Below are 24,803 nucleotides of genomic sequence, written 5' to 3' on the forward strand. Positions count from 1 at the left end.
CAGCATTTTACCACCTTGCAGTCGGCTGTTTCTGAAGCTCTGGAGAAAGAAAAACCCTCCTGAAAAATTTACTCCTTTTAAAATAAAAACGTTCCTATCTTAAATATTATTAAAACATTTTAGGCAGGGGTGTCAAACATGAGGCCCAGGGGCCAAAATTGGCCTGGTAAAAACTCCAATCCAGGCTCACTGGATAGTGTTGGAAAATGTGAATGAGGGCATTTAACTGTATTTTTATAAGTTTTATAGCTTTTTCTCCCAACAGATGTTCATACTACACCAACATTATTAAGTAATAGATAAACGATTAAATGATGTAAAAGTTCCTGGGTTTTTGGGTTGGTTTTTTTACTATCTACTGTAGAAATAATCAGTTCTCATTTCACATTTATTTCTTACAATTTTGGCCCAAAGCTCCGTGCAGATACATTTTTTTGTTTTACCAGAGCAGCTTTTCTTTATCGTGCAGAAAAACTGAGATGTGCTGTTGATATTGCACTTCTTATTCTTATATTATTCTCAGAGATTAAATGTGCAGTCAAACTTCTTTACACTGACAGAAAGGGGAGAGTCACTGCTCCGGCGCACGATGTAAAATGAGTTTGTCATCCCTGATTTAAGATATAAACCACCCAAACCAGAACAAGTAGAATCTGAAAGCTTTCAGTGAAAATTGTTTGTAAACAATATTCCAGACCAGTTGCACAAATACATTTATGCATATAATATACAAGATAATACTATTTTCAACTAAAAAGAGGAGACGACACCCTCCATCCTTCATGCACAACTGAACCTATATGCTTTCAGCATATGCAAGACGTCCCCTATGCAACATTTCTACTCTTTGTTTATTTCAGACACCCTCTAACATCCATGCATAGCCTCCTCTCGGTCACCTCACTGCTCTGGCAGTTTGTAGAGCTCGACTCATTGCGAGCGTGACTAAGATTCCCCGGTCGCTTTGTGGGTGAAATACAGAGCGTATGATGTGCAACAGTGGGCCACTATAAACCGCAAACACCACCCTAAGCCGAGCCTCAGGACACATGCAGCTGTCATTCACAGCTACAGACGTAGAGTTTGTCCTCGGGTGAGCCTCTGCGGGATTTGGAAAAGGTTCGGATGATCAGTCCGTGTTTGTTGTGTTGTCTTGTGTCAGAGTACTGGTCATCTGTCAGTAGGCGGGGAGTGATTCTAAAGTCACCATAATACAGAGACTTTTGAAAAGCTCGTGGATTTTGTGATACTGTAAACAGAAAATGTAAGAAGTGGATCCAAAGTGCTTCGTCAATATGTACAAAATATAAAAACTGCGATGTTAAACAAAATTTCAGCAATAATGAAAAAAATGTATGAGAATAAAATACTGGAAATACCAGATAACAATAACTATAAAGGAAACTGGGATGATTCACAGGAAAATGGCCCAGAGGATGCACACAGGAGACGAGGGTAAAGTAAAAAATCTCCTGTCAGCAAAGCAAACTCGCCTCCAAACCAGTCCAACATGTCATATGCTTTAGCACTAAGACTACTAGAAAAACTGAAAATAAAAATAAGATCAACCATGAAACTGACTTAAAGGTTAACTGTGAACATAACAAGACATTCTAGTAACCGACAAGCGGTAACAGGACTGTTTGCACCAGAGAGGGAGTGTTTTCTGCTTGTTGTGAAAAATTTAGATCCACATCAGAGATGATATTAAAGATGGAGGTAAACACCCCGGGTGATAAGGGAAATCACATCATGAAGCTTCAGGTTGAGTCACCATTTTAAAACTGGATGTGAAGACTGAGGGGTGGATTTGATTGGTTGTTAGTGAATGAGTGTATCCCAGAATGGTGATCATCCATTCTGACTCTTATAATGACCATAATCCAAAAACTGATCAGCAAAGTGTTTGCTGAGGTAGTGAGGGAGGGACCTGAGGGCTGTTTTCCTGCAGATTCTGCAACCGTATGCTAAGCAAAGGGAGGTCTGGTCAGCACTTGAATTTGAGAGCACCTGGGAAGAGCAGCTGCTGTAAACTTGTGGTCAGCTGTGGCCCAGGAGGTAAAGTCGGTCATTGACCAACTGGACGGTTGTTGGGTCGGTCACCAGCTCCCCCAGGCTGAGCATCAAAGTGCTTGGACAAGTTGGTGAACTCCAAATTTCTGTTTCTGTTTTCTTCCAGGTGCTGTGTGCTGTGTTAGAGTGAAACCACCAACTTACCCAGCTATCTACACTGATCCAAGGCTGCTCCACTGAACACTTATTTTCCCCTAAAGAAGATTAAACCAACTTGTTTGTGCATTTTATTGTAAAGGTAAGTTACTCAGTGGGTGAATTTAATAAACTCAGTCATTAAAGTAAAGATCGACTAAAACAAAGGAAAAAAAAAACATCGTCCACAGTCCAGCGATGCCTCCCAAGAAGAAGGCCTCCCGTCCGAAGAAGGCTGCCGTGGAAACCATCTCTCAGGTCGCCATGGAGGCTGTTTCAGCCACCTTGAAAGTGGAGAACCGTGGCGACGGTGTTGTGGTGATGGAGAGCGGGGTGAAGAAGATTGAGCAGATGGCAGCTCTGGACATCGCTCAGCTGAACACCCTCAACCTACCCCTGCCGCCGCCCGTCATCAAGCCCGGAGAGAGAGGCCTCGGCCTGGGCAGCGAGCTCACGCGACCCCTGCACGGCAACGCCCTGCTGGAGGAGCTCAGCAAGATGCGCCAGGAGAAGTTAGTTTGATGCTGACTGCTGCATCGCACTATAAAACACTTTCAGTTAGTGATAGAGTAATATATGTTTTTGTGCAATAATTTAAGTTTACAGGCTGCTGAGGCACACAAGGGTAATTTCAAGTCACGTTTTTGTAACCTCTAAGATTCACGCATGATTTCGACGATAAAATTTCAATGAATTGAAAAACTTTTATTGGCACTTTACAGTACGTGCCAATACAGCGTGATACAATATAACTTTCTTAGGCTACAGCTATGATTCAGTGCATTACAAAACCCACACATTTAATGAATCTTTCAATTAAACACATCAGTAATTCAGTTATGGTACGATACAACCTGGAAAAATTACCACTGAGTACTACACAACTTTAGAGTTTTCTTCTTCTTTGTTCCTCGCAGGTTCCTGACTGATCTGGAGTTGGCTTGTAAGACAAAAGCCTTTGATGTCCACAAACTGGTGATCTCCTCAGTCAGTCAGTACTTCAGGGAGATTCTGGCCAAAGACCCCAGCATGAAGCGCCTCGAGCTCCCCTCCCTTTCGCCTCTTGGTAGGTTCAATTTGTGTTAAGCCAAAGCTTAGATTGTTACATGTAACCTTTAAATAAAGCTTACGACATAAGTCAAACTCCTTTGGCCACAGACTTCATGCACCTCATGACGGTTATCAGGCCAAATGTACAGCTTCTTCCTTCAAGTTTGTTACAATGGCCAATCACAGTATCTTTAATATCGATGCTACAGCAATAACATCTTAAAAAATGAGAGTGCACATTAATAGTTTACTTTTCTGTCTTCTATATGTTTTTGTTGAATCATGTCGTGCTGCAGACTATTTACATCCTATGAAGTTAAAAGTAGAAAAAAATCAGTTTTTTCAAGTATAAATGGCAATAAAATGTTAAAATAAAAAAGTTAAATAAAACAGTTATCCATTACTCCTACTGATGCATGACACTCCTTATCCAAATAACTTTCTTAAGTTCTTCAATTTATGTGGTGACTCCCCGTCTGCAGGTCTGGCCAACGTCATCACCTTCGCCTACCTGGGTCGCGTCCACATGTCCCTGTACACCATCAGCTGCACTGTGTCCGCCGCTGCCACCCTGCAGATCCCGCAGCTCCTCAAGATGTGCGTGGACTTCCTGCTGGCCGAGCTCAACGTGCAGACCTGTGTCTACATCTGGAACATCGCCGCCGCCTACGCCCTCCTGCCTGTGTGCGACGCCGCCCGCCGCTTTGTGCTGGAGAACTTTGTGCAGTTTGCAGAGACACCGCTCTTCAACCAGCTGACCTTGGAGCAGATCTCGGCCTTCCTGCAGGACGACTCACTGCTGCTGCCTTCAGAGGTCACCGCCTTCAAGGTCAGAGGTCAAACATCGTGTTTATTTGTTAATAAAACATCGTTCCAGCACCTCCGGCCGAATTAATCACAGCTGCGGTTTAATCTTAAGTTTATTTGAATCCAAATTCTACTAAAATGCTTCTCAGTGTGAATTTGGGGGAACATAATATCAACTTCTCAGGTCCTCACTGAGAAGAAGTGCCGGGTCTTCTAGGAGGCGATTCCTGACACTTGCAGTGTTAACTCGCTGACCCTCTGGGACTTCCTTCTATTTTCATCCAGGACTAAAAACAGGCCCCAGACCAGCTGTTGAGAACCCAGCACAGACCCATCAATCCAAACCAGTCAGCTGCAGGTCGGCTGTGAGCATAAGGCCCCAAGTATAACTCCTTGCCTGTTTATTAATATACAGCCGCATTACAAACTTAAATAGACAAACAGCTGAGAATAAGTGATTTTATTTATAAACTGGACCATATGTGAGTCTGTGAATATCTCAGTAGATACATTAAACTGGTACCATCTCACTGGTTTAGCAGCACAACAAATTACACATACTGAATCCAAACGGTGAGTTATTATCACAAATCATATTAATTAAACCTAAATCATAAGTGCCAAAACAAGACATTTTAAAACTTTTTCATGACAAACAGAAATCAGGAGATGTGGGTGTCCTGAAAAACTATGGCCGCTGCAGGACTGGAAAATGAGAGAGTTTATGCTAAATCCAGTGATGTCATCTCCTCCTCCAGCTCGCCATGAAGTGGCTCGACTTTGACGCCTCCCGTCAGGTTCACGCCGCAGAGCTTCTGTCGCACGTTCGCTTTGAGACCATCCCGGCCAGCGAGCTGGTGAGCCAGATCCAGCCTGTGCCGCGCATGATGCAGGACCCCCAGTGTCACCGCCTGCTGGTGGACGCCATGAACTACCACCTGCTGCCCTACCAGCAAAACACCCTGCAGTCCCGACGCACGCAGGTCCGCGCCGGGCATCAGACTCTGCTCATCGTCGGAGGGCGTCCGTCTCTCACCGAGAGAGCTCTGAGCCGAGAGGTCGGTGCTAAAAATGTGTGACTATACTGAATAGAAATAGAATAGAAATATCCTTTATTGTCCCTCAATGGGGAAATATGAGTGAGAGGACATGTAGTTTGATCCTGGGGCTGGGATGGACTTCTTTCCTAGGAATCACGCTGTTTGCTAGTTTTGTACTCTTTATATTCAGTTAAAACTAATAAAATGTCAAACTGACCTTTGACCTTGGCATTTAGGTGCTGTGGAGGGACCCTCGTGACGGAGGAGCCACCTGGCGTCACCTCACCCAGCTGCCAGCAAAGAGCTTCAACCAGTGCGTGGCTGTGATGGACGGTTTTCTGTATGTGGCGGGAGGAGAGGACCAGAACGACGCCCGAAACCAGGCGAAACACGCCGTCAGCACCCTCAGCAGGTGGGAGCAGGAACAACCAGCAGGACGCTCTCAGATATCTGACTGTAGTGAAGCTCACAGGGGGGTTAATGCTGCTCTTTGATCATATCATGGTGACTTTGATAGAAGATCACGTCTCAGAAAATATTAAAGCAATAAAAAGAATATTACTGCAGAACATCTGGAAAAACATTTATAACCAATACATCAACAGGACCTTGAGATCAGTAACCCGTCCCTGCTACTTTGGTTTTACCTAATCAGATATATTAGAGCCCCACTTTTCCCTGAACGAACCTTTAACTGACTCTCTCCTCATCCATTTCCCTACATCAGATATGACCCTCGCTTCAACACCTGGCTCCACCTGGCCAGCATGCGTCAGCGCCGCACACACTTCTCCCTGGCTGCCAGCGGCGGTCGACTGTTCGCCATTGGCGGGCGCAACGTGGAAGGTCTCCTAGCCACCAGCGAGAGCTACCTGCCCTCCTCCAACACCTGGCAGATGCGTGCCCCCATGGAGATGCCCCGCTGCTGCCACGCCAGCGCCACTCTGCCCTCCGGAGACATTCTGGTGACCGGTGGCTATATCAACTGCGCCTACTCCCGCTCTGTGGCGTGCTACAACGTGGAGACCGACACCTGGACCGAGAAGCCTCCCATGGAGACGCCCCGCGGCTGGCACTGCTCCGCCACCGTCAGAGGGAAGGTGTACGTGGTGGGAGGAAGCCAGCTGGGGCCCGGTGGAGAGCGGGTGGATGTGCTGTCAGTGGAGGTCTACTCTCCTGAGAGTAGATCATGGAGCCGGGCCGCCCCGCTGCCTCTTGGTGTGAGCACTGCAGGTCTGTCCTCGCTGGCAGAAAAGCTGTACCTGCTGGGCGGCTGGAATGAAGCAGAGAAACGCTACAAGGCGGCCGTGCAGAAATACGACCCGGCCACAGACAGCTGGTCTATGGCCGAGGATCTTCCAGAGCCCACGGTTGGAGTCTCCTGTTGCACCCTGACGCTCCCGCATCGCCAAACACCACGCCGGCAGCACCGCAACACCCCGGGTAACGAAGACCAGCAGCAGGTCACCAAGAACCGAAGCAGAGAGAGCAGCACGTCTCCATCACAGAGCACCACCGCATAGGAACACAGAGGAGGAGAGAGACCAGGGGAGAGCAGGGGCGGGTCAACCTCAGGACAACATCTGCATCATGTCTGATGTCTTTTCTGAAAAGTTTAGTGAACGTCACAATTTAAGAACAAAACAGATAAACTTAAAGGTACATGTTGTAAATTACTACATTTAAAAAAAGTTCCAAACCTTTTTGAAAAACGATCTAAAGTTCTGAAAAGCTGCTATGACTTTATGTCCAAAGCATCTGTGTTCTGTGTGTAAGAGGCAAACTAGGGCCGGGCCAGATTTTTGTGTAATAACACGATGTGCTGCAGCAAGTCAGCGTAACTTAACCAGCCACTAATTTAATAAATTTAAAGGTATTTACTGTGGCTGTCAGGAAAAAGGCAAAGCCTGTCGAGGAAATAGGGGTAGTTCAAAAGAAAGATCAAAAGTAAAACATCTAAATTAAAATCTCGACAAACATCAGTAGAGTGCTGCCCCCTGCTGGTGACAGGTTTAATTAAAGGTTAATTACAAAAAGTACCTTTAAACTGCCGCAAGTGCTGAGTAAATGACAAAATAAATGTAAACATCTGAGAAAACATTTACTCAAACACTCAAATGTGAATGTAGACATGGTAAAGTCACACTTATCATGCATATTAAGTTCATATTAACAGAAGTGAGCATACTCAGCAAGCATTATTAAAACAGCCATGGTGACGTTGCTTTCAGGTACGACAGAGGCCACAGACAGTCGAGGAGTTAAATACACGTGTCTTTGTTTTTTTGTTTTTTATATAATGACGTCTAATCGACAGTCGCACATCTTCTCCATGTTCACACACTGGTGCTCCCACAGTTTGAGCCATCACCATTCATCTGCATGTTAACTTATATCTGATCTGATTAAGGTGAACTAAAAGTGCCTCTCTGCACCAACGTCAGCGTTTCCTGTGATGGACGTTCAGTAAGAAATGGGCTCCAGAGTGTTTCACTTCGTTCAAATCGACAATCTGACCGAAGATTTAAACATTTAAACTTGCAATTATAGGCAGCTAACATGAAAACATGCAATATCCAGTACAAGTGACAAGGCATGTATGTAAGAATAAGAAGATGAAATACTTTATTTATCCAAAAAGTAGCGAAATAAAAACAAAACACAAAAAAAGATACGATCACGGGCTCAGACGCTATAATCTATTTTATTGTTTTAAAAATTGTAAGCTGATTGATTTGAAACTCAGTTTCAAAGTTCCAGTCTTGTATTTGTCCAATTTAACGTCTTCAAAGACACATTTCTGTCCACGTGCGTGTGTCCTCCATTTTTATGAAGTTAGAATCTGAGCCTTACTGATGATGCAAACAACCACAGCACCCGAGCTGTTTTAAAAGAAAAAAATAGGAGACTACATGGTCCAAAGGAGGTTTAAGGTGGATTGGAAACAGAAAAGGTAACGGATGGATGGGAAGGTGGAGCCAGTGGAGGAAGAGAGGCGACAGGTGGATGATGAAGGACGGATAGATGGAAAAAAGGTTATCTGTGTCTGGGGTGGTTTGATCAAACGTTGCTGTGAATCCGCAGGTTGTGCACAAAGGTGTTTCTAAGCCAGCGCGTGGCTGTCAAAACAAGTGTGAATGTGTTTGTGAGTGTGAGATATGGCAGGAGTGTGTGTGTCCGCTATAGCGAAAAAAACAACAAAAACTGACAAAAACTGCAAAAAATATGACGATTTATCATCAGGAAACTTGAAATAATCAAGATCAACACAAGAAAACCAGCAACAAACGATCATGTAGTCAAGGATTTATTTATTTAATTTTAAGTAGTGTAGCTTAAATGCAACAAAAAAGACAAAAAATATGCAGATGCAGTGCCTGGAAAAATATAAAAAAAAATAAAAAAGGTTAAGCAACTTGGCTTCAACACTAAACAATTAAGTTTCCCCAAAATATAAAAAAGCATAAAAATCTGAATAAAAGGATAAAAATATACAAATAAAGAATTAAGTGGTGAAACTAAGACAAACTGCAAACCAGTGAGAGTCCAGCAGCTTGAAGCAGCTGTGGAGCACATTCACAGATAAATACTCTTCATCCTGCACTTCATCTGATTGGCTGAACGTGTGTTTGGGTGGTTTCTGTGGAGTTTCACTGAATAAAGACAATCTGATCAAAACAAGTCGACTCTGCCTCTTGTTTATTGTGGACACTCTCTTTTCTAGAAGTGGAGACACGAACGACTTACTGCTTGTCAGGGCAGAAAATCAGTGCAGGAAACATGACTGTGCACGATTTCAATAAAACCTAAAAAATTCATTATCCTTGTCCCTTGTAAACATGAAATAATAGTTTTGAGTAAAATGCAACAGAAAAATATAAAATTAAAAATGTATTTATATAGCTGTGTGCGCTTGGTATAAAACAAGCACATTAAAATTTAAATTTTATTTGACCAGATTCCTTTTTAATTTACATTTTACATCACACTTGTGTAACGGAGTTACATGAAGAATTATTTATCACATGCAACATGGCACTGTGCAGGAGCCTGAAAATTGTACTGAGTATTTTGCAGGCATTTAAAGCCTTAAGGATAAATCACAATCCTACTCAAGTCAAGTGTCTTTGATCACGATCAGTTATGAAGCATAAACTTTCGTGGATCCACCCACTAATCCAGCTGTACCTGCTCCTCTGTGCTTGGAGAAACAGGAAGAGCGCTGCCAGACCTCTGCAAAGTGACGGGTTGTATTTTGTTGCCATGGTTTCTGCTTCTCAACCATCTCAAGACTTCCTGTTACACAGTGAGGATCGTTTTCTTGAGCATGTGATTTATCTTAAGGACTCATTTTGCAGAACACGCATTAATTTTTTTTTTATTTTCATTAATATGTCTATTGCATGATGTGAATTATAGCTGGTGTTACAGCAGGGGTACATTTAAACTGTACTCGAGTATTTTAAAGAAGTTGCTTTTAAGCAGTTTCATATTCTTCTTCCTGAGACATAGGACAGAATAAAACGAAAACGCACCGAGAGCCTAATGAGCAATTTTAATTTTTAGATTTTAGAGCCCAAAATTTACACAAAAACAATAAAACACCAAAACAGCAAATGCTCCAGGTTGCAGTTAGAATGGACTGAGCTGCGCCATTTACAGTAAATATTTACTGCTTTGAGAATGTTGAGCAGAACTCATTTTATTGTTTAATTTTAATGTTTGTGTCTTGTAAATGAGACACTGAGTCTCAATGGGACTACCAGTATAAATAAAACTTAAATAATAATAAAAAACTATTAGCAAAATAAGGAAACTGCAACTCTGAATCAGAATAACTCGAATGTTGATAAACTGAAGGATGTTAGTACTTATCAGAATTTTATTCCAGTTTTAAACATGTTTGCATTTAAAATGAGCACATTAAAGTAGTACTACTGTACGCAAGTAAAAGTGCGTTCAAGTAAAATCTAATGCTGCTGCATTTCAGAAATGAACACTTCAATTTTTCCCTCATAAGTTTGATAGTTGGCACCACATTTCTGTATGTCAGATTTTTCTCCCTCCAGCAATTAACCGCTTTGTATTATTGTTGCTTTTTAAAAATCTGAGAAATAAAAAACACAAGACAAAAACTTATTTTTTCCATTTTATTACTTTGTTACAAACAAGATCAAAAGGTGGTCCTTTACTTGCCGGGGAGGATGATGCCATCGTACTGAAAGAGAGGAGACGAGAATGGGAGGTTACACATGAACTGTTTCACTCAAAAAGGACGTGAATTTCTAAAAAGCTGCAAAACTTTTAAAAATAGTTTAATTACCCTTTTCAATAATTCTAAATAATAATACAGTCGGCCTCCTCTGATTAAAAGGAGCTACTTTTCAGCAAATTATCCACCAAATCTTATGATACATGTTCAGCATTTAACTTGAATTAGAAGTTCAACAAATATCAGGGTTTCCCCTTCAAAATAAAGGTTTAACATTTGGCCAGACTGGGAGCTTTTAAAGGTTGATGACACTCAAACTGAGTCAAACATCCTGTTCCTCCTCTTTGTCGCTTTTAAAGGAGCGTTTTCTAAATTTCTTTCTTTTGAAACTGTTTAAAAACTTCCAAAATTAACGTCAGCTATTTAAAAAAGTGTAAAGAAGCACCTGCTATGACCAAATCAACCCAACCTTCACTCATGCAGGCCACTAACAGCACATTCTCGTTCTTAACAGTGGTCTTATAAAAAAGGCCAAGCCTCTACAGGAAATGAGCAGCACACCCAGTGGGAAACTCTGCCCCCTGGTGGTGAAAGTGTAGCACTACAGAGGGTAATTCTTCCATAAAGGACACTTAATCTGGCAGCAATCAGGATCTGTGTACTCACTTTCTGCTGGAACCAGCGCATGGACTCCTCTTTGCGGATGCGGTGCTTGAAACCGATGCGGCCCCTTTTCCGCTTCTTGTCAGCGATGCTGAAGCCGGGTCTGCCCAGAACCTGAACTCAACAAACAGGAGAGAGCGCTTCAGAAAAGGCTCCGAGCAGCATGAATGAGCGTATGCGAAGCCAAAGCTTTGACCTCAGCACAGCCCCCAAAACAGTTTTCAAAACTTCATTAGCTTATAAAATAAAAATCACCATTTAATATTTATGAATGTTACAAAAATATCAGCAAATTGGCTGCACAGTGCATGACTTCAATAGTAGAAAGTAAACTCTATTAAAGCTGCTTCAGTTAAAGACGATCAGCTTCGTGTGTGATTTTTAAATCAGACATCACATCCAAGTTCACAGCATGCAGCTGTGAGTGGGCTTTATAATGACAGTCTATGCAGCTGCACCGCACTTCACATTCAGCTGTCACCACTTAAAAATTAAACTAGGCTGAAAGGACGTCTCATTCTGTTAAAAATCAACTTTCTCTTCGTGTCTTTGCTCACTTCCTCTGGTGGGAGGTCTAAAGCTCAATTTAAACGAATGCGTTCTGTGTAGAGAATACGATGAAGCCTACACCATTTCAGCACTTATATTTGTGTGACTGTGCTGTTTGTTACACTGTGTATAAATTCATACTGAAGTCTTGTCGGTTTCCTGATAATTTCCAAACTTTTGGAATTACTGGTTTCAGATTTAAGTCAGTTTGATTTACATTAAAAGTACTTTAATCTGAAACTTGAAAATCTGCATATCGCAGCCCTGAAGACTTTAATTCTCATTTATCTTATTATACAGCAAAAACCTGTTAAGCATCCCCCCATATGCAATTTGTTTTAGGTTTCCGTTTTAAAAGGTAAAGAACTTTTGTTCCCCTTCGCTGATTTAATTTAGTCGAGCTTAAAATATTTTTTGTGGCTATAAAATGAGCAAAACAAATATTAAAAAATACAAATGAAAGGACATCAGAACAAAGTCTTTGCTGAAACGCAGGCCAACAGGCAGCTCTGTGCCTTACTGCCAAGGCCACACTACAATGAGGCATCAAATAAACTGAGATGAATAGAAAACACTGCTTAGGTTTAGTAAACATAAGCTACTACTGCAGGAAGCTGCTCCGAGGATTAAACGAGTCAAATAAATCCCTGTTATATTGTATTTATTATGATTTATCGTCTTAGTGTCATCTAAGACCATAAAACCCTCAAAAACCTTCAATGACAGGTCCAAACAGCACCAAGCACCCACACACGGACAATCAAAGCAAAAGGAGACAAGTAGCTGTTACTGACCCACCAAGTCCAACCATAAGCGCTACAATTATCTACTTTTAAAGGCATTTGAGTCTTCCTCACCACATAGAAGTCCAGACCGTAGATGCCGATGCTGGGGTCGTACTTGATGCCCAGATCGATGTGCTCCTGGATGCCGAAGCCAAAGTTTCCGGTGTCGGAGAAGTTGTTCTTTCTCAACTCGTACTCACGCACCTGGAAGCAGCAGAGGAGAACCGGTTTACAGCAACAGCACAAGAAAATTGCCCCAAAACACGACAGCAAATCTGAATATTCACGTTAATTTGAATAACTCTACATTAATACAATTTTTTTTTTTTTAAGGACGATGAATCTTGTATTTAAACGTTTTCTATGGTTTTAAGTTTTACTCAAATTTTAAACACTACAATATAAAACCTTGACATTTATCAGTCTGGGTAAGCGACACCAAGGGTTGAAAAGTGGAAAAAGATAACATGGATGCAGGTAAAACGTGACATGGAGACACAGACCTTGAGTCCCTTCTCCAGGATCTCCTCTGCTTTGGCTCCACGGACGGTGCAGTGGACAGCAATCTTTTCATTTCTGCGAATACCGAAGGATCTCACAGTGTAGCGGGCTGCAGGAGGAGGAAACAAAAACAACCTTTAAGTCCCCATAATGGCACGAAGTGGAGTGAAATATTTCCAAAATGCAGTCCATTCCTCCTCAAGGAGGTACACATTTAAGATTAGACACATAGAAAGGGGCTATAGGAAGTAGTTTAAAAAGTTGAGCTGCTGCTGAACGACTGGCCCATCAAACACAAGGCGGGATGTGTGATGTGGTTACCCAAAACCTCTGATTAGCTGCTTGCATTTGACTTTAGGATTTGAAAAAGTGATCATTTTGCTTTTCACTTTTCAAAAGCTAAATATACCGAGAACAGAAACATAACCTAGAGCCGTTACTACAGATTTGCTGTGTTGTTGCCCTCACACATCAGCACCAGTTGCAAATGTCTGTTAAGGGAATTATGCATATCTTATTACAGTATAACTAATAACCAAGACTGAACGACAACTGGAAAGGGAAAAGTTTTTTCTTCTATCCGGGGACACGACAAGAACGTGCAACAGGCAACGAAATCACTAATGTTGTGAGTTTTCAAAGTAAAATACAAATAATGACAACGCTACAGAGTCTTCAACACTCTGACCTCAGAGACAGTTTCATCCCAATAGCTTAGATTCTGTTTGGTCTTACCCTCACCTGTCCATATTGCACTCTGCTGTTGTATATTTGTACTGTCCTTTATCATATACTGGGGGACTTTACCTTTGAAAATCGTTGTACTATAACAGTCACAAAGTTGTGTTTTTTCCTAAAGTGACACAGACACATACCCTTGGAGAAGACAGGGGTCTGCCCTGTGAGCTGCTCCAGCACCTTGGCAGCTCTGGTCAGTCTGTCTCCGCTCTCTCCGACGCAAATGTTCAAGCAGAGCTTGCGAATGCGGACCTCTCGCATGGGGTTCTCCTTCTTCTCACCCTGGTCCTGAAAGGGAACAACACATAGGATCAGCAACTCAAAAATATAAAATATGACAAAACCACCATCATCCAAAGTCCTCACACCATCTTAGCTGCTCCTGTTCCGCTAACAAACCAGCCTAACTCGAGCTTCAGTTTATTCCTTCAGTCTCTAAAGTCCTGTAAATGATCTGCTCTACTTCAGCCTGAGATCAACACATGCCGGCCGGAGAACATGTCCGTACATATCCCCGCTGCTAATGCTACTGTTAGCACTGACACAAGAATCACACACGTCCCGACTTTTGGCAACCCTGCTAAACTACCTAAAAACACCTCGATTAAATAAAGACACGCTCACAAAGCGGCCTGAATGTCTATGCAATCTGAGTTTTAATAGCGGAAGCACAGGTTCAGAGTCTATTAGCGGCTAGCTGGTTAGCATTACTCGCTTTCCTACTTTTAATCACTTTTCTCCAACTTTTATGTACAAATACGACCCCAGTGTGATCAGCCACAATGAGGTCTATGACTCTGTCCACGGATCAGGCATCAGGATCAGCCTGCTGCTCCGATGACTGCAGATTTTAATCGTAACTTCACATTTCACCGTCACAGTACGATGTGAGACGATACTCACCGCCATGTTGGATCACTAAAAGAGGGCGTTTCGTTTCCGGCGACGTATATTTATAGTCGTGGGTTCACCGAAACTTGACTTGAGGAAACATCGATGGGGAGAGCCAAGGTTCCGTGTAAGGTAAAATAATAATAACAGCTAAACAACAACAACAACAACAACAACAATTATAAAGTTAAAAATATATCATAAAGTTAAAATGACAATAGAGCTTAAATATTAGACGTCATAAAAAAAAAGCTTTTAATTTTTTTCTTTTGAAGGTAAAATCATTTTGACTGACTGATAAATTAACACACAGTGCTTTTTATGCCCTGTTTCCCACTATAATTTAAGCAATGCTTCAAAATTCAACATAAGTGCACTAATAGGGAGGAGGAGGCATTTATGCTGGCTGCCAGGTGCTTCAAGTTTACTGAAAGATGCTCATGTGTATTTCTTCTGTATCACTGTTAACTACTATGTCTCTTCAATCTACCCTTAAAAAACTATTTCCTTTAGGGGTTACCAAAGCAGACAATCAGCCTCCATCTCGCCCTGCCTCTTATATCCTCTTCTGTCACACTAACCCTCTCCACCACCTTCCTCGCTGCATCCACGGACCACGAGCCTCCTCTTCCTCTATCCTTCCTGCCTGGCAGCTCCAGATTCAACATCCTGTGTCCAGTATATCCACTATCCTTCCTCTGCACATGTCCAGACCATCTCAACCTCGCTTCTCTAACCGCTCAACCTGAGCTGTCTTGCTGATGCACTCAGTTCTTATGTTGTCCATTCAGGTCATCCCCAGTGAAATATTAACATCTTCTATTCTCTGTCTTCCTGCTCAGCCTCCTGTCTTTTTGTTAGAGCCACCCTTCCCAAACAAACACTAGCAGGTCTCACTACCATCCTGTAAATATCTGTTTACAGGATTAATTATTTAAATACATGTTAATTGAATATATTTTTGTCTTCAGAGTTTTTACCAGACAAAAAAATTTCAAGACGAAGCAAGCCTTCCTCATTTATTTTATAATTATTTTTTAAAGTAAGACAATTTAATTAAAAAATTACAATAATTATCGTCCAATGTCATATCTTTTCTATATATTGCTATTTAATTGAGCAATAATTACACCTAATGGAAAAGTTGTTGGATTAGTTTCCTTTTTTGATCTATTAATATATTTGTTTATGAAGCTGAGTAATATTACACCTAATTTATTCAAAAACACACCACTTAAAATGGTGAATTGAGCCACACGCACACAAAAAACTCAAACTTAATTTTTTGCATTTTATTATTATTATTGTTGTTTTCCTTTATTACACTTTAAATACCTTTGTATAAAATACATTTATTTTGTTTTTTTAGGTTGCAAGGCAGTCAAAATAAATCCGACTTTCACAAAAGCACAATATTTTACGGTGGCCCTGAGAGGCCAAACGGACTGCAGAAAACACTTGCAAAAAGAAAAATGCTGCAAAACAACAACAACAACAACAACAACAACAACAAAAACGCTGCAAAAGCACACAAAACACAACGGAATTTGAAAAAAACACAACCAGTTGCACGAACCAAAACATGCTAACAAGTGCACTGGGAGTGGGAGACACTTCAAAGAAGTGGAGGAGAGGTAAATTTGTTGTAATCATATGATTCTAATAATACTACAGCTATCTGGAATATACATACATGTTTTGGTTCGTGCAAGTTCTAAGTTCTCACTTAGAACTGAAGAAGCTTCTTGGATGAGAGGTGAAACGTCTTCAAGCAACTTTAAGAAGTCCAGACGCTTTTCTTTGCTAAATCCTTTGACTACGATGACCTGGATGACTGAGGACCTTCACAGACATTTATAACTATTCCATAACATCAAAGACAATTTTTTTCCTTATGCAGTTAAAACATAAAAAATATCCTCATTGATAATTAAATGTTTATCTACAATGACGTTCATTTCATTTCACTTCAAATGTCAGTTTTTGGTCACAGGGTTTCACTTAATCAGCATCATACTTCACATTTCTCATTACTTGAACAGGATATAGAAGGCAAAACCCACCACGACAGCAAATGCTACACCCAGTTTATTCATCAGTGCTGCGTCCACAGAGTGAACCAGTATGAAGGACCTTTCCTCAAAAGTCTCATTGCAGGTTTCATCTAAATCTTCCCTGGGCATCAGAGGTGACACCAGAGCTGGAGGCTTCAAAAGGGGCAGGCCGTCCCTCCTCTGCTCCTTCAGGGCATTGACGAGGAAAGCCAGAGCTTTACGAGAGAAGGAGGACGACGAGAAGAGGTTGCATTCGGGGACAAAGAAGTGAGGGAGGTTGCCTCTGCTCGCGTAGTCCTCCAGTGCCCGGACAAGATACAGGAAGCAGACAGGAAGGTCCCGAGGGTTCCATTTGGCATCATCGTACCTGAAAGACAGGATGCAGGGAGGAAAACATCAGAGAAATCATGTATGTAAATTAAGAGTCATATCAGTTTACGGGCAGATTACAGGTCACTCATTCTTATCATTATAATTAGTAATAAGCATAAATATACTTTGTTATATTTACTTGTAATAGTTTGCAGAGCTTAAAATAGGAAATGTTTTGCTTGTTATTCAATTGAAAGGAAACGATTGTGCTAATCTTTACATATTTTTTATTCTTGGAGTCTAATAGGGTAGCTTTGGACCCTGAGCCACGATTCATTCCCCACATGCAACAATTTTGTCTTTTATTTTGTTTTTCAAAATGTACAGAGCAAAAGGGAAAACATAACAGCAAGTGAGTTGGAAGCTAGTTTTACCACCAGTACATCACATTTCCTTTACATGTATTTATCACCCACACATGCGTCAGGAGAAATCAGGACTTAAGCCTACCCCTGTAATGAGAGTTTTGAGGAATACCTGGTGGACAGGGTGTGCAGGAAGGTGGTCTTCCCATGGTACGAACAGAGGTCATCCAGCTCTTCTGGAAAACGTTGTTTTAGACCCTCAATCAGAGATTTGAGGAGCATTAAGCACTGCTTTCTGCAAAACAAAAAAACAACAAAAAAAAACATGGCAGAAAGGCACAATCCAAAAGTTTAAAATCTGTGACATTTGTCATCCACTTCATTAGCCAATTAGACAGTCTAGGCTCACAGGGAGGTTGGAGGTCCCAGCTCTACATTACTCAGTTATTTGTTCATTATTTTATTGAAAATGCTCTACAAACACAACAAGTGTAGCTCTAAAACAGAACTGCATAAGATGGCACAAGATCTGTAATTGCACTTATGTCATTTAACACAGTGATATCATCATCTCTGAATACTGTGGTCAAACCAATTAAATCTATCAATTAAGATTCTCTCTAAATGACAGTCGACGCTTCAGTGCTTTACTCCGGCCTGTGATTCCAAGATGATCAGATTTTGTGTGAGAAGATGCCTCACCGGCAGCATTTGGTGGCATGACTCTCACAGCAGGTTTTCTTGTTGCCATGAGACGTGATGATTTTCTTCTCAATGTGAGAGAAAGAGATCCTCCAGCTCTCTGATGAGGGAATGCAAAACATAACATCACCACGTATTCGGACAGCACACAACAAAACCGAGCACAGTCTATTGTGCAATAAAGCTTCAGAGATTCAAAATCTATCTATGACCTGTGATAGTTTGTCCCATTTTATATTTTGTCTTTGCTCTTAGTTGTTGTTATTATTTTGGATTTCGTTCATGGTGTCATACCTGTACACTGAAGATGGATCAAAATGTATTGATTGTTTTTCCCCCAGTACTCAAACTTCGATATCTCTGAAACCATTTACGCGATTTGGACTGTTTTAAATATTATTATGTCTTGTCCATGAGAAGATGTAAATAAAACAGTCGTCTACCTGCAAAACTGGGATTACTACACATATACAAACCTGCTGTCACAAATTGGACATCCAAATATTTTAGTGACTTCAAGCATCCATCATTTTGTTAACATGAGCTCCACCCCTGAGAGTCACTGAAGCATAGCACCAGATATTTGCCCTAAAACACTGAAGGACCTAGCTGAAGAAGCTTCCAGCATAATGGGAATCTTTAAAGCTGATGCTGGAAAAACATTGAGAAACACCCCGACCTTTATCCGACACAAAACATTTGTATCATCTTACAGAAAAATAATAATTTTTTAAACTTTTTGGATGTTGTTGAAGTGAATCTGTGAGGCTTTTCCTTATTTTCTGTCACATAGCTACCGTTAGCTGAACTGTCCAGTTAAGTCAGAGGTGTCGAACTCCAGGCCTCGAGGGCCGGTGTCCTGCAGGTTTTAGATATCAGCCTGGGTCAACACACCTGAATCAAATGATTAGTTCATTACCAGATCTCTGGAGGACTTCATGACATGTTGAGGAGGTAATTTAGCCATTTAAATCAGCTGTGATGGATCAAGAATACATCTAAAACCTGCAGGACACTGGCCCTCGAGGCCTGGAATTTGACACCTGTGAGTTAAGCAGTTAAGAAAATGAAAGGATGAATGGTGGATAATATGTTTTTTCATTCACTGTCAGTGTATGTATCACTATATCACCATGAGCCAAACGCTCAGGCTGTTATGCTCCCTGTTAAAAGGGAGTTTTTCTTTCCCACTGTCATTGAAGATCTTGCTCATAGGGGGTCATGTGATTGTTCTGGTTTTCTCTGTTTTCGCTATATAACTAAAAATGAATTAAAGTGAAATGAATGTGTTTTGTGTTGCGAGTCTTTTTAAAAACAAACCACACAGAAATGCCTCTCTGAGTTTGGGGTCTAGAGCGGAACGAGCTTCCTCTCACCTTTGGCGTCTTCGCTGAGTTTTCGTCCTTTCTGCCTCTTCGGTACAAAATAACACGGCAAACCTCGGATGTCTTGAAGAGCTTTCTTTCCCAGCCAGTTGGATACATCTGGGCCATTACGAACCGCAGCCGGCCAACTTTGAATCTACAAACAAACACAATGAGGAACATTACCTCGCAGCAGGTGAAAAATGCTGCTGCTGTTAACACAGTTAACTCTTTTGCCACGTGTCATGTAACTGTCCCGGTTCACTGTTTAATATTTATTTATTTTGGTATGTTTCAATGGCATCCTGATGTTGTTATTCCTCTGTCAAGCTTCTTTTGGGATGCCTGTTTTGTTTTGCCCTTTGGGAGATGTCATTGTTAGATTTCCAAGTGATTCTATTGCCTCAAAATTAGTTTTGTGACCTTTGTGTAGTGGGAAAAAAATGTAGGTGCATACTGGGGGCTATGCTGTAGCTACTCCTTGTGGTGACTTAACTGATTTCTTTGAAGCTTATCTGCTCCCAGAATAAATGTGTATGGTGTTTCTTCTCTTGCAAGTGAATAAACGCCTTAAACTCACTGCTCTGTGTCTCACTTTATAAGCAAACTTTTCTGACACTAGTCAAAAAACACAAGCCTCAAGCTGTCAAACCAAACAAAAAGTTACAAGTTGATGCACAAGATAGGTTTGACAAAAGACTTAAAGATTATACGTTACTGAGAGGGAAACATTAGAAACACAAGATTGATTTGAAATTAAAAAACAAAAAAAATTAAAAGCTACATGAAATGATTAAAAATAACCATTAAGAAATGATAATGAAAATACTATTTTAATAACACTAGCTTAAACTGGAAACATTGGGAGAGCCCAGTGTTTCCAGAGCCCTTAAAGTACAGACAATACATGCAGATGTTTGGTTTTATTTTGCCAATAGTTTCCTGCATCACTTTAAAGGGGTATGTGTAATTTTGAGGGGAGGAGAAAGAAGGCAGTGATGATTTCTCTTATGTCCAAGTTAAACAAACTGAGCATTGTTACAAAAGTGCTGAAGGTGACTCATGCATCATTCAGACAAAACTACAGGTCATCCAGGCTTCATACGTTTAATTATGATTTTGAGCAGCACACACAAAGCGGCCAGTAATCTTATTTATGACCACAGAGCAGATTCAGTGATTACCTCGAGCGCAGGAACCACGTCCACGGAGATCAGCTCCTCGCTGTTCTCGTCAGTTTTGAAGAGAGACAAAGTGACAGCCGGAGAGTGCACGCGCTTCCTGTTCACCTCCCAGCGAAAGCGTTCATCGGGCACTGCAAACAGGCACAGGTTAAATGTTAAATCTGTTTTTGCTTTGTGTAGCGATAATGATCCCACTCTGAAGAGCGCACATTAAGAGGCCACTGTGATTAAAATGCATCTGAACATGTTGGGCTTCATTTCTCAACACTTGTGGTTCAGTAACATCAGAGTTTACTGACTACTCGATATTAAATTGTTATTCACTGCAGATATTTTGGAAATAAAGAATAAAAAATCTCAATTATTTCTAATCTCACTTTATTAATCTAGTGATGGAGACTCGGGGTTGGTGTTGATGAACCTTTTTGTTAACAAACAAAATAAAAAATGCAAAGCTAACTGAAACGATAGTGCATACTTACAAAATCAACAAAAAAAACCTTTACTCACTTTTTGTTTATTTGGTTCAGTTTGACTGTAAAGGGTTTGATGGATATGTACATAAACTCTGGGATAGTTTTGTCTGTGCAGTGCTTGCACTGTTACATTCTTGTGCAGTTAATGATAAAACCACAGTTTTGCTGCTGTGCATCTAAACTGAACTAAAATGAAAATAATGGAAAACATGACACTATAATAACTCTGATGGGGACTAAGATACAGCTATGTTTAAAATATATCAGGGTGGTGTTAATTAAAAAATGTCTCTGTAATGCACAAATGAGTTAAGAAGTTCTTTTTTCAGTCTAGGTATTGATTTTAAATGATCCTAACAAGCATCGGACATTAATCGTGCCTGTTTGATTGGCCTTTATTTAGCCTCATAATCGTGAAATCTGGCTCTGCTTAGTAAAAGTTGATCCAAATTTAGCCCATTATGGTTGTCTGTTTTACATCCCATGAAACCATGATCGGATCCCACCCAATTAAAACCTGTTGACAAGACAACTTTAGGAAGTTCTCTAAACAATTTTGAGCCATTAAAAGGTGGAAAAGCCAGAAGACCAGCAGGAGAAACAGAAGTATAAGATTAGAGGTGAGGCAGAAAACCTTTGTAGGTCTTGAGGAATTTGCGGACCAGGCGATGCATCTCATTCAGGACCTTGCTCGACGAGAGGGTGAGGTTGTTCTCCAGAAGAAAAGCCTTAATGGGTTGTCGAGTGGGCCGGGTGAGATCGAGCCGGTAGAAGAGACCCCCGTCGAGCTTCGTCGGGTTGAGGCGTAGGTTTGGACTGCCTGGAAACGTCAGCATCATGTCAAACTCATCAGGCATGTGGATCTGGGAGCAGAGAATGAATTAAAAGTCCGAACAGACCAAATCAATCAGGAGGAGCAGAGACTGGGAAGGGATGTGCAGTAAGGCTTTCATTATATATTAATCACTAAGGTGCTAAGAGATGTTTTAGAAATTACTGAAGTGATACTCGTGCATCAAGAGTGACTTAATGAAGTGATTTGATGTTTTTCAGGCAGTCAGATCAGATGAACAGGTGAACTTAATAAGAACAAAGGAAGGACATACGAATACTTAAAACTGAATTAAAAAACCTTAAACATTAAAACAGTCACGTCTGAATTAAAATTCAGATGCTGTGACCTCACCTTAACTTTCTCAAAGTAGCTGCCGGCGTTGAGGCACTCTGCTGACTTGAATACAGGGTGTTCATTGTTAAGGAATTTCAGCAGATTCTCACGAAAATCGTTGACCACCTCAGCAGCCAAGCGACGGTCTGTCAGCCGGATCTTTAACTCTTTAGCATTATTTCTGATCCAGTTGCCCAGATCTGTGGGGATGGAGGCGGACTCCTCAGCCACCTCCCCCTCCTCTGCAAAGTGCCAAAGATAATAATTTTTTTTAGGCAAAGCAGAGGAGTGAGCGTTAAAGATTGATGTAAAGCCCCCAAAATTATGGCAGTGTCACCTGATTGCTGCTGCTGAATCTTCTCTTTTGGTCTGGCGACAGGCTTTACTCTTTCGTCCACCCGTGCCTGACGTGGTGATCGTTGTTGTTTGTCCTTTAACTCCATAACTCACTTATTTTAGCCTTTAACACAGATAAAATAACCTGCTGTTTAATTAAATCTATGAAACTTAAATATGGGAGATGTAAAAAAAAAATTAGAAACACACCACTGACTTTGCCCATTCTAAAATCTGCAAATTTTCTGCAACCTATCCAACCTTTAACCTTTAACCACTGCCCTGTTCATTTATTTCTTCGAGTTATCATTGATTCATTTTGATCTTCTGACAATTTTCTTTTTTTGGAGCTGACGGTAACACTTTAAACGCTTTACCTGCAGCAGCTGCTAACCGCTGCTACACTTGTTTTTCCCCACAACAACATATGAGACAAGTTCAGGACCAAATATCTGTCAGAACAGAAAAAGTAACATGTAGCTTTTTATTAACTCACTCATTTCAAATTGTAAACCTTAATTACACGATAGTAAATTACATGGTTTTGTTTTGTTTTTTCTGCAGACCAACTGCACCATCTTAGTTGCCCAGCAGGGGGCCACAGCTCACACTTTGGGTATTGCTGATCTAAACGTAGAGGTTTATTAACATGTAGTAAACATCTATACATTCTATATAAATTATTACAGATATCATAAAGTTAGATTTTATGTCTTTAATTATTGACGTTTAGGACTGTGTGTTTCTAAAAAAAAGTTTGCTTAGTCTTTGCTGGCTTTATACAGAATATTATGTATTGCATATAATATTACAGTAAATAGAATAACTCCAGAATTAACTCCGATTTAAAATGTGCTGGCTTAAAGTATCAAATGTGACACAATGGTAAGGTTGTGTTGTTTTTGCAGCCCTGACCAATCCTACACACACTTCAGTCATCCGGCCACACCCTGCACTGCTGCTATCCTGCACATTCACAGCTCCCTTCCACGCTTTGGTTAAACAAACTGACAGGACAGTTGAGCCCTTTATGTATGTCCTTTGGGCCCAGTTGGTATGAACATGTCGGACTCACTGGAGTCCAGAGTCTGTGTCAGCTGGACTTTCATTAAGACCACCTGACTGTAAAACCTTCACCAAAGTGTTGTACTGTTGGTTGAAATCAAGTTACTAACGCTCTCTTCTCATACACTTCATTCATACACACGTCATTCTCTTTCTTATTACCCACTGCAAAAAAGTAGGAATTTCTCATTGTGACAGTGAAAAACATAATAGATATCAGAAGACTTCATCCAAACAATGTACAGCGAAATTCATACAGAAGCCAGCTGAGATGTAACGTCAGCAGCTCAGCTGTCAGCAGGGAGGAAAACATTTATAATGTACAGGGTGTAAAAACAAAGGGTCATGGCCAGTTTGTTTTAAATTTTATGAGTAAAAGGAACTTCTAGACTTCTCTGCAGCAATAAATGGATGAGAAAATTGCAAAAGCAGGGAAATATTCAACTCCTGACGAAGATAAAACCCATGGCCTTGCATAATAAAATAAACTAAGTAAAAGAAAGAAATGTTAAACTATTGTTTTGTTTTTTTTGTCAGGGTGGCAATTAATTAGTGTGAATGCTTGTAAAAGCATTCACAGTATTGTTGTTGTAATCTTTATTAGTGTGAATGCTTGTAAAAGCATTCACAGTATTGTTCTTCTAATCTTTATTCTATTTTATCTATTCCGTACGTTTTTTGTACTCTATCTCCTTCAAAACCGTTCAACTTAGAAAAACCATTCAAACACCGTTAGATTCCTCTTCTTTTGGACATGACTGCTTGTATTTTTCTCATTTATAACATTTATATTTTTAAAATTATTCAACTTTTTTCAACAAAAATTTCCCATGTATTTCAATGGGGAGACCCTTCAAATTCTATTTAAACTGACTCCTCTTTAAACTGTATCTACTTCCACATACATTGACGTAGAGCCACCATTCAAACTTTAAAACAAAGACAAGACATTCAACTATTCAACTTGTATTTATCTTTTCAATATCTTTTATACTTTTTCTTCAGTTCCAGTTTAAGTTTCATGATGTTTTTTCAACCGTTTCAGAGTTTATAATGGGTGTGTATGGGACGGAATGTTGCTGCTAGAGTGAGACAGCTCAACTGGTAGAGTGGAAGCAGGTCAAAAATTAATCTTAAAATCTTTTTTTTAAACTGATGTTGTGTCCGCAGCATTTGCTCTACAGGTATGATTTTAACCTCAAAATGTAGCCATCGCTGTCCTCTTTCATCCAATGTGTTTACTATTGTACTAGGTGTTATGGTTCTTTCATAAAGGTCACCAATGCACAGCCTACTCCCTCCAACTCTTCCATAGACTCTAATGTTAAAATGG

General features: G+C 40.6%; 3 protein-coding genes across 3 annotated transcripts; 1 reads left to right on the plus strand and 2 right to left on the minus strand.

Annotated features, from left to right (window-relative positions):
• Positions 1–2,406: 2,406 nt before the first annotated feature.
• On the plus strand, positions 2,407–6,628 carry klhl43 (kelch-like family member 43). The gene is made up of 6 exons (XM_065471685.1): positions 2,407–2,720; positions 3,126–3,274; positions 3,741–4,087; positions 4,824–5,123; positions 5,342–5,517; positions 5,833–6,628. Exons 1-6 carry the CDS (start codon positions 2,407–2,409, stop codon positions 6,626–6,628), a joined length of 2,082 nt encoding a protein of 693 aa, XP_065327757.1.
• A 3,613-nt stretch (positions 6,629–10,241) lies between these two features.
• rpl11 (ribosomal protein L11) lies at positions 10,242–14,534 on the minus strand. Its single transcript, XM_065471695.1, has 6 exons — positions 14,457–14,534; positions 13,691–13,841; positions 12,818–12,924; positions 12,387–12,518; positions 10,984–11,094; positions 10,242–10,323 (listed from the first exon to the last, which is right to left on the minus strand). Exons 1-6 carry the CDS (start codon positions 14,460–14,462, stop codon positions 10,294–10,296), a joined length of 537 nt encoding a protein of 178 aa, XP_065327767.1. The 5' UTR covers positions 14,463–14,534; the 3' UTR covers positions 10,242–10,293.
• Positions 14,535–16,474: 1,940 nt separating this feature from the next.
• LOC135933721 (cyclic GMP-AMP synthase) lies at positions 16,475–22,512 on the minus strand. Its single transcript, XM_065471869.1, has 8 exons — positions 22,407–22,512; positions 22,088–22,311; positions 21,536–21,764; positions 20,411–20,556; positions 19,254–19,398; positions 17,878–17,977; positions 17,348–17,470; positions 16,475–16,865 (listed from the first exon to the last, which is right to left on the minus strand). The coding sequence occupies exons 1-8, from the start codon at positions 22,510–22,512 to the stop codon at positions 16,475–16,477; spliced, it is 1,464 nt and encodes a 487-aa protein (XP_065327941.1).
• Positions 22,513–24,803: the final 2,291 nt, after the last annotated feature.

Source organism: Pelmatolapia mariae, linkage group LG22 (genome assembly GCF_036321145.2).
Source record: "Pelmatolapia mariae isolate MD_Pm_ZW linkage group LG22, Pm_UMD_F_2, whole genome shotgun sequence".
NCBI classification, from domain to species: domain Eukaryota; kingdom Metazoa; phylum Chordata; class Actinopteri; order Cichliformes; family Cichlidae; genus Pelmatolapia; species Pelmatolapia mariae.